Here is a 10,360-nt window from a genome sequence, read left to right on the forward strand (position 1 = left end):
TGGCCGGGTGGCTCAATTGTTTGGAGCATTGTCCTGTACACCAAAAGGTTGCTGGCTTGATTCCCGGTCAGGCCACATTACCTAGGTTGTGGGTTCAATCCCTGATCAGGTCGTGTATTGGAGGCATCTGATGGATGTTTCTCATATCTGTTTTTCTTTTTCCTCTTTCTTACTCTCTCTCTAAAATCAATAAAAACATATTCTTGGGTGAGGATTAAAAAAAAAAGAAGAAGTAACCTACATTAATCCCAGTTTACAGCTGAGGAAGGTTGAGCTTAAAAACCTAAATTGTGTGCTCGCCCTTGACTGCACAGCCAGTAGGTAGAAGAGGTGAGAACCCCAGCTGTCCTTTCTGTGAAAAAACCTTCAGGCCATGTCTTGAAATCACAAAATGAGATAATATTTATGCCCTCTTTGGAGGTGAGATGTTTTCATTGATTCAGTCCTCTCCCATCCCCTAGTCTTCCTTTGGGCCTGCTACTGGCCAGGAGAAGCTGGACTTTGGGGCTGGCGGGGGGGGGTGGGGTGTGTGTGTGTGTGTCTGTGTGTCTGTGTGTGTCTGTGTGTGTCTGTGTCTGTGTGTGTGTGTCTGTGTGTGTGACAAGCCCTGCAGTGAGGAACATTTTCCCTTTTTCCAGCCTTGCAGGCCTTAAACTGATGACCCTGCCTCACTACCACCGTGCTGCCAGGAAAGTGCTACTTAATGTTCTCGGCAAATGCCATTAGGTCTTTTTTTATATGTAAATAAATAAAATCCAAAAATACAAACAATTGATGTCCCAGGAACAAAGAATGCTGAGGTGGAGTAGTGGGGGAGGGGAGAAAGAACTGATATATATCAGCATGCCTGGGTGGGCTTGTCACAGGCTGACAAAGTTTATTTTTAGCTAAAGTCACTTTTTCCAGAAACTTTTTTCACTGTTTTGATAAAGCTAGATAGCTATCCTCAGAGGAAAGGCCCTTGTCACCTAGAAATGGACTGGATTGTGAACATTAGTTTTTCCATTTCTTTCTTACGACTGTTTCTGATCTTTATCAGTGACAGAACTCTGAGCAAGCTCTCAGCCCTGTCCGCCTGTAGGGAGCAAAGCCTCTCCCTGCTGGTATTCATCACCCTCCTCTGTCGCCCTTGCTAGAGCTCAGCCTCTTGTTACCAGTGTAGATGCTACTTCCTTTGCTATGGAGGGTCGGGGCAAGTAGAATTCACCATCTAGGGCCCAGGTGTGTAAAAGAGAAGTGTAAACACACAGTATAGGTCTGTCAGTGCTGCGTTCAGCATAAATTTTAGATTAAGAGTTAGAATGACTCAAGTGGTCGCAATTACAATCCAATAAAAATTCAAATGATTATCAAATGATTATTGTAATATAGTTATTCCTGAAGTGGGTGGGTGCTCTGAGGGCTGCCTGGAGGCTGCACACTGGTGTTCCTTTTCTCTCTGTCTTGTCAGCCCCCAGCTGTATACCATCCCAGGCCTGCCACTAGCAGAGGGGCAAAGGCAGAAGAAGAGAGGGGTGTAGGAAATGAGGCGACTGAATGCACTGTGGTGTCTTGGATTGGATCCTGGAACAGAGCAAGGACTCTAGTGAAATATGAACCAAGCCTGGAGTTTAGTTAATAGTAGTGTACAAATGTTGGTTTCTTAGTTTTGACCAATCACAATGGAAGATATTAGTAAAACTGGAAACTGGGTGCAGGGTATATGAGAACTCTGTCTTTGCAACTTCTCTGTAAATCTAGTTATTCCAAAATAAAAAGTTAATTGGAAGAAAAGAGAGTGCCTAGAGGAAGGGGAGCAGGGAAGCAGAGGCTATAGTCTAGAAAGGTAGGCCCTGTGGCTGAGACGGGTGAGGTCAGAGCTCCCAGACTTGGGTTGGACAGGAAGACCTGAGTCTGGCCACAGGCTGACTGGACTCTGGTTTAACTTTGTGCAGACAGCTGGGAACAGGACACTTTGCGTCTTGGTATCTCTTTTTCCCTTTCTGTAATGTGGGGAGATATAGCATCTATTCTGCTCAGTAGGACTCTTTTAAGGCAGGATATGGTGAAGAAAAGATGCCAAGAAACAAAAAAATGCACACCCAGGTGCCCAGTAAGATGTTTTTATTAGGAGTCTGAGCTAGGCCTGGTGGTGTGAAGGCATCAGGGTATTTTGAGGTGGGGATGGGCAACTCCAGAGGGAGATGGTCACACAGGGTGCATTTCCTGGGTGTTGTGGTCCTGGCAGGAACTCTGCATTGTGCTTGGGGAAAGGCTGACTTCACTCCCTGCCTTCTCCTTCCCTTCTCCCCGTCCTCCACTTGCCTTTGCAGAAACCACTGGTGAAGGATCGGGAAGCTGAGCTTCTGTACTTTGCTGACGTCTGTGCAGGCCCCGGTGGCTTCTCGGAGTATGTGCTGTGGAGGAAGAAGTGGCACGCGAAGGGCTTTGGAATGACTCTGAAGGGCCCAAATGACTTTAAGCTGGAGGACTTCTACTCAGCCTCCAGTGAACTCTTTGAACCTTACTACGGTAGGGACACGGGGGAGGGGGTGTATTAGGGGCTCTGGGACAGTCCTTCATGGGGACTTTAGGGCAGAAGCAGCTGTTACCCACTTGCCATGTTTTCTTTCCCAGGTCTCAGCCTGGGGTTCCCAGCCTATGTCAGGAGGTCTTGGTTCTCCCTAGTCCGTTCCTTTTTATCCCCGGCCTGCAGGATGCAATTTAAACACCCCACTAGGCACACTTTGATCCATGCTGTATTCATTTCCCCTTTCTTCTCTGTGGTCACAGGGGATAGTGAAACTTCCTGATCTCTGGCTGAGAACCGGCAGGGTTGTTAGCATGCAGACCCCACGCCCATCTCCAGCCCTGTGCTGGGTGTGGGAAGTACTGGTAACGGACAGCTCAGCACCCCTGCAGCAGCCCCCTCCACTCTGTCTTGGTTGTTATGATTTGGCAGCAGATCCCAAGTCCTTTCTTAAGAGTCCCTATTAAAAAGTCGATATTGGTTCTGAAATGTAGGTGCTTTAAACACAACTCTGGTCTTGAGGAGGAAGGCCCTCTGTTTCAGTTGACGATTCTGGGCTGGTTAACTCCTTTTCCATCTCTGCTTTATTACAAGACAGCAGGGCCCTGGGTCTTCCTCTGGGTCCATCACGCCAAGGTAGCCTTGTAGGAGGGGTCCTGCACTGAATGCTCCTCACAGGGCCTTTTCTCCTGGACCATGAGACCCACCTGGTACCCCAGAGAGCTTGTACCCCAGCTCTTGGGATGCACAGGACCGATGAGGTTAATGTGAATCTTGTGTCCTGCAGGTGAGGGTGGGATCGATGGAGATGGAGACATCACCCGCCCAGAGAACATCACTGCTTTTCGGAATTTTGTTCTGGATAACACAGATCGCAAGGGCGTCCACTTTCTGATGGCCGATGGGGTAGGTGCTGGTGCTTTAGGGATTTAGCACAATAGAGGCTTGAGAATTGTTTTTGTTTTGTTTTATTAGCCCTTTAGCTGCCCACTACAGCTATCTTACCCAGTAGTCTGACATGGCAAGAAGTCTCTTCGGGAGTGAGCCACCACTTAGTTTAGAGGAAGGACAGAGAATGTGGTAGCTGCTCCAGGGTCACATTGTTATCAGAGAAATTCCACCTGTGCAATTCATGGGTAGAGCTGAGAAAAATCTCTGGAGCAACTTGGGTGGCCTTTCAAGTATTAGCTTATGGAAAGGTGAAGGCATGTGCAGGACGTCAGCAGAGGATCTGAAAGCATTGTGCACAACAGGGGACGGCATAGACTGGTTGCTCCTGCTGAGCGGGAAGGGGGTCTGATGGTGCTTGGGAGGGAGCTGTTGCGATCTGGCAGGACTTGTCTTTCTGCTTTGGCAATGTAGACTGGTGACCTGGACTGGTCTTTTTCCTTTTTTGATTGACCCTATAAGCAGGCATGCACTTTGAGGAGCATCTGTAAATTTGGAAGACATTGTTAAACATTTTTTTATTCTGGGTCTTTTAGCTATTACCTTCATAGGACTGAGTCAGAGAGATCTGGCCTGATTGGGGCCAACTTAACGGACAGCAGCCTCATTTACTTTTTTTATTGTGGTAAAAAATACATAACATAACTTCACCATCTCAACCATTTTTGTTAAATACAGTAACATTGTCCTGAAACTGATCTTCAGAATGTTTGCATTTTGTGAAATTTGCACCGTGCCCATTAAACATCTGCCCTCTCTCTGTCCTCCAGCCCCTGGCCTCCTTTACTCCTCTACTCCTCTGTGCACTTGGCTCTCTGCTCCCTGCTAGGCTCTCACAGGGAGGGAGACCACTCCAGGAATAACAATGTACATTCTTTGAACAAGTACCTTGGCCAGAGACCCTGCTATCTAGAGGGAGAGGCTTCATGGTCTGGGACAGGAAAGTGGGTTTTGTGAGTAAATCCTTGGTTAGCAGAGAGAGATCAGTGATTGTCAGAGTTTTGCAAACTTTTCTCCTGTCACCAAAGGGGACTGTTCCACAGTCAGCACAGAGGCTGGGGGGGCCCAAGCCGAGCATTCAATGCCACAAGTACTTCCTGGGCCTCGTCAGACTCACCAGAGCATTCTGTTTCCTGTCCTATGTTTGGCCTGTGACTAGCCAGTGTTTTGCCTTTGTCTGCCTTACTCTTAACTTGGATTCTTAAGTGAGTTATGTAAATTTCTGGACCATCTCCTTGGAAAAGCAGACTTGGTTCGATCCCCTGGGTGTGATAGAGCAGGAAATGGCATTGGTCCAGTTGTTAGGCCTGGGTTCTGTTTGTAATAAGCCATGTGACGATGCCAAAATAATTCACATACCAAGCTGTATATCAGTCAGGTGGTTGAGATCAGTGAAAACACTTGAAGACATCTCAGTGAAGATGAGGTAGGGATGCCTTTTCAAAGTCTTCATCATTTCTGTTTCCCACTCTGATCCTCGTGTTCCCATTTTAGGGTTTTTCTGTGGAGGGACAGGAGAACCTGCAAGAGATCCTCAGCAAGCAGCTGCTACTCTGTCAGTTCCTTATGGCGCTCTCTGTTGTCCGGACAGGTGATTCTTCTCAGCTGACTCCCCACCCTGGGACCCACTAGAGGCCCTGTTGAATAAGAGCATGCATAAGGGTGGGCTTGGAAGTTAAAAATAAAAAATCTGTTTATATCAGGTGACAGGTGGCTGAATGAGGAATTTAGGGAAGAAAGTGCTATAGAATCCTCAAAGTCCCCGCTACAGCTCAGTCTTCCCCTTAAATTGCCTCTGACTTTTAATGGACCCAGGTTCCGAGTCCCTGACTTGGTCATATTTACTCCCTGAGGTTACCTTATCTGCTTCCTAGACTAGATACCCACTGACTGCTCTTGGTATTTTCTCTGTAATCCAGGAGGCCACTTCATCTGTAAAACCTTTGACCTGTTCACACCATTCAGCGTGGGGCTCATCTACCTGCTGTATTGCTGCTTCGAACGAGTATGTCTCTTTAAGCCAATTACCAGCCGTCCTGCCAATTCCGAGAGGTGAGGTTTTCCTCTCCATTTTTTTTTTTTGATCCTCACCTGAGGATATTTTTCCACTGCTTTTCAGAGAGAGAGGAAGAGGGGGAGAGAGAGAAACATTGATGTTAGAAAGACACATTGACTGGATGCCTCTAGCATGTGGCCCGAGTGGGGCTGGGCTTTGAGCCTGTAGCCAAGGTATGTGCCGTTGGCTGGATTAGAACTCGGGACCCTTCAATCCACAGGTCAACACTCTGACCACTGAGCCAAACCAGCTAGGGCTTCCTCTCCATTTTAATCAGACTAGTTGGCTAAATGTCAGAACACAAATCTTGGCACATTTCTCTGGCATGGCCATTCAAGCTACATTAAAAACCTTGACTTTAAAGAAGTGATTAAAGCCAAGGGAAGTCAGGATTTGGATCTTACTGGTTCTCTGATATGCCAGTTCAGCCTCTGTCTCCTTCACAAGCCTATTCACCACACTTATGGGGGGGATCCTTGGTTTGGCCCAGGAGGGAGAAGGTGATCAATAGAAGGAAACATGGAGAGACATGGGTTGGGATAGGGCAGGAGGGCCACAAGGCAGAGGCATTGTTGGCATCCCAGGTGGGACAGGGTGCCCATACACAGTGCGAGAGAAGATGCGGCCAATCTGAATTGCTGGTGGCTTGTTAAAAACAAGATTTCTGGGCCCCATCCCTGGAGAGTCTGATTGATGAGGTCTATAATTTAACAGACTCCCCAGGTGATGGTGCAGCCTGGCTCAGGGCAGTTGGGAACCACTGTCATAAAGAGTAGAAATATATCCCAACATAAAAAGGAAGGTTTTGAGGTGAACTTTTGCAACACAGAGTCTGTCCTGTTCTTTGTGCATAGATATAAAGCTGTTGAGCTTCATGACTCAGCAAGGGGCTTGGGGAGGAGGAATGTTGGCGGGAAGTCCTTGTTCAGTGAAGTGACAGGGTTTCTCCTGCCAGGTATGTGGTGTGCAAGGGCCTGAAGGTGGGCATAGATGACGTGCGGGATTACCTCTTCTCAGTCAATATTAAACTCAATCAGCTGCGGAACACCGATTCCGATGTCAACCTTGTGGTTCCCTTAGAGGTGATCAAGGGAGACCATGAATTTACCGACTACATGATACGGTCCAATGAAAGGTAAGCAAACCAGGTGTTTTTTGCTGGCACCACTAGGGTATCAGGGAAGACCAGAGAATGAAGGACTAGATGACTGCTCTTGGTATCACTCTGTCAACCCTGAAAAATTGGTAACTGGGATTGGTCTGCTTGTTCCAGGGCTCCCTGGGACTTAGAGCACCTTGGGAACCCTCATCCTGCTCCCATGCCCTGTCACGAGGGTTCTGGTGGGAGCCTGGCTGCCGTAGCCACACCCTTGGGAACCTGACGGTATGGTAGTGAAATCCAGCAGAGAGCAGCTTTGTCCTGTGTCCCTGGAGGCAGGAGTAATTTCCCTTTAATTGCTTCTGATTGTAAAAGGCCATCATGGTTGCTGCTTTGTGAAGCCCATTTGGAGGAGGAGGTGACTGGAAAGCAAGTATATGACATGCTTTGGAAGTTCTGGTACCAAAGTTTTTCCAGTTCGTGAGTTCCCCGGATGGGCGATCTGAATGCTGATGGTTTTGGTTTGTTTCTTAACCTTGTTTGAGTGTAGTTCCTCCCCCGTTAGTGGTGGTGATGTAAAGTCGTGACAGTTGGCTCCGTTTTCTAGGTGGACAAGCATTAAAGTTTTTTGAGGTAGGTTGGAAAGTTATATAGTAGCAATGGATCAGTAGAAGTGCCTTCTTTGGGGGGTCAAATAAGAACATTTTATCCATTTATCTGTCAGTGGACATTAGATTGTTTCCATGTCTTGGCTGTTGTGAATAGTGCTCTAGTGAACATGGGGATGCCGATATCTTTTCAAGATCTGATTTCAGTTCTTTTGGAGAAATACCCACAAGTGGAATTGCTGGATCCTAATGGTAGTTCTGTTCTTTTCTTGCCTCATTGCACTTACTGGTTCCTCCAGTATGATGTTGACTTGAAGTGATAAGAGCAGACATCCTAGCCTTGTTCTTGATTTTAAGTGTAAAATGTTTAACCATTAATATGATGCTAGCTGTAGGTTTTTTGTAGATGTCTTTTATCAGGTTGACAAAGTTTTCTTCTATTCCTTGTTTGCTGAAGTTTTTACATGAATAGGTGTTTAATTTTGTCAGATACATTTTATGTATCTATAGAAATTATTTTTTATTTCATTTACAGCAAATTGCATTGATGATTTTCAGATGGAAAACAAATCTTGCATCTTTGGATAAACTCAAGTTGGTCATGAGTTGTCACTCACATCGCTGTATATGATTTACTAATATTAATAATTTTTGTGTCTGTGTTCATAAGGGATATTAGTCTCTAAATGTGTATTCTTTTGAAGTTCTTGTGTGGTTTAAATATATATATATATTTAAATGAAATAAATTTCCCTTTGTAATAAATTTTATTATTAATACATAAATATATAAAAGTTTGGTCAAGTTGGTTCATAGTGATTTTCAGATCTTCTACATCTCACTGATATTTGACTTCTTCTGTCATTAGCTAAAAGGGGCTATTAAAGGTTCCAGTTATGATTGTTCAGTCATGATTTGTCCTTTAGTTTTGTTAGTTTTTGCTTCATGTATTTGGGATCTTTGTTATTAGTAGGCACATGCACATTGAATATTGTCTTCTTAATGAGTTGATCTCTTATCATGAAATATCCTTCTTTATCTCTAGTATACTCTTTGTTTTGAAGTCTATTTTGTCTGATATTAATATATCCACATATTAATATATCCACATCAGCTTTTTTTTGGTTAGTATTTACATAGTTTATCTTTTTATGTTCTTTTATTTTCAACTCGTCTTTGCGTTTGTAAATAACATATGGTTGGGTCTTACCTTTTTATCCAGTGCAACAGTCCCTATCTTTTAAATGGGGTGTTTAGTACATTTACATGGATTGTAATTGTTGATATGTTTGGGTTTAAATCTTCTGTCTTGGTTGTTTGATTTCTGTTTATCCTGCCTTCTATTCTTTTCAATGTTCCTTCCTTTTTTTTTTTTTTTCCTTCTAATATGTCTTTATTGATTTCAGAGAGAGGAAGGAAGAGGGAGAGAGAGAGAAACATCAATGATGAGAATAATTGATTGGCTGCCTCCTGCACTCCCCCTGCTGGAGATCAGACCCTTAATCCGAGCATGTGCTCTGACTGGGAATCGAACTACCACCTCCTGGATCATAGGTTGACACTCAGCCGCTGAGCCACACCAGCCGGGCCTTCATTCCTTTTTTGGGAAGTGAATTCAGTATTTTTTAGTAGTATTTCTTTTTACTTCTTTGAGTTTATTTTTTTAATGCCTTTTGTGTGTTATGTTTTGTTAACTCTAGAGATTACAGTGTGCATCTTATCATAGTTTATCTATCTTCAAAAAGTATTCTGCTGCTTCATGAGCAGTGTAAGAACCGTACCACAATAAATGTGCATTTACAATTTTCCTTCCTTTGTGCTCGTTTTATAGAAAACCTTACTTTACATTGCTGTTATTTTTATTTTAAACGGTCTGTAGTTTTTTAAAGAGATTTAAAAATATACACACCTCCTATATATGTACAACTAATTATTTTTAAAGGTTTCTTGATATTCTGGTGTTCATTCCAACCTGCAGAACCACGTTTCTGTTTGGAATCATTTTTTTCACCTGAAATAATTTCTTTTAGCCTATTTTGTAGTGGAGGTCTGCTAGAGACTATTCTTTCAGCTTTTGTCTTTTGAAATGTTTTATTTCCCTTTCATTTTTGGAGGATATTTTCATTGGGTGTAGATTTTGAAGTTGGCAGTGTTTTTTCCAGCACTTTAAAGATATTTTTCTCTGCTTTCCTATTGTTCTTTCCATTGCTTGCCTGTATGTCATGTGTCCTTTCTCCTCTGATTGCATTCATGATTTTTCTCTTCATCTTTTGTTTCCAGCATGTTGGAAACCACGATGTGTTTATATGTGTTTTTGTTTTGGGGTTTCTTTTATCTTGGGTCTATAGATTGATTTCATTCATCAGTTTGGGGAAATTCTTAGTTATTATCTTGTTAATATTTTTGTCTTATTCTTCCCTCTGCTTCTGAGATTTCAGTTATATTTATGTTAAGCTGCTTGTTATTGCCCACATGCTCTTTTATGGTTTTCACTTTTTTCTCTCATGCTTTAGTTTGAGAATCTGTCTTCAAGTTCACTGATTCTTTCCTCTACTGTGTTCAGTCTGCTGATAAGCCCTTTAAAATCATTCATCTCTAATACCATATTTTTCATGTCTGTAATTTTTATTTGCTTTTTGAAAAATTCCTCACTCGAGGATATGTTTATTGATTTTAGAAAGAGAGGGAGGGAGGGAGGGGGAGAGATAGAAACATTGATGTGAGAGAGAAACATGAATCGAGCTTCCTGTATGCTCCCCAACAGGGGATTGAATCCATAACCTAATTATATGCCCTGACCTGGAATCCAACCCACAACCTTTTGGCATATGAGTCAACATACCAAACAATTTAGCCACCCGGCCAGGGCTTATTTGCTTTTTAAAAATATAGTTTCTGTATTTCTGCTGATATTCTTCATCTTTTTATGCATGTTATATACCTTTTCCAGTAGATCCTTTAACATGTTTTTCAGTTATTTTAAAGGCCCTGTCTGATAATTCCAATATTTAGACCATCTCTGGGTCTTGCTCTATTGAACTGTTTTCTCTCTCGTCAGTGGGTCACATTTTCTTGCTTTTTTATTAAATGCCAGACAGTGTGTGTAAAAGAACAGTGGAGACTAGAGTAGAAAGGGCAGC

At 43.5% G+C, this 10,360-nt stretch overlaps 1 protein-coding gene across 2 annotated transcripts in view; it reads left to right on the plus strand.

Annotated features, from left to right (window-relative positions):
- Positions 1 to 10,360, plus strand: part of CMTR1 (cap methyltransferase 1) — a 49,135-nt gene that overhangs the window by 28,020 nt on the left and 10,755 nt on the right. For both annotated transcript variants that reach the window (XM_087817369.1, XM_016223730.2), the window contains 5 exons: positions 2,313 to 2,511; positions 3,297 to 3,415; positions 4,952 to 5,048; positions 5,377 to 5,509; positions 6,469 to 6,648. In XM_087817369.1, the coding sequence (XP_087673495.1) occupies positions 2,313 to 2,511; positions 3,297 to 3,415; positions 4,952 to 5,048; positions 5,377 to 5,509; positions 6,469 to 6,648 (728 nt within the window). The remainder of the gene's footprint in view (positions 1 to 2,312; positions 2,512 to 3,296; positions 3,416 to 4,951; positions 5,049 to 5,376; positions 5,510 to 6,468; positions 6,649 to 10,360) is intronic.

Source organism: Miniopterus natalensis, chromosome 5 (assembly GCF_054644295.1).
Source record: "Miniopterus natalensis isolate mMinNat1 chromosome 5, mMinNat1.hap1, whole genome shotgun sequence".
Classification (NCBI taxonomy): domain Eukaryota; kingdom Metazoa; phylum Chordata; class Mammalia; order Chiroptera; family Miniopteridae; genus Miniopterus; species Miniopterus natalensis.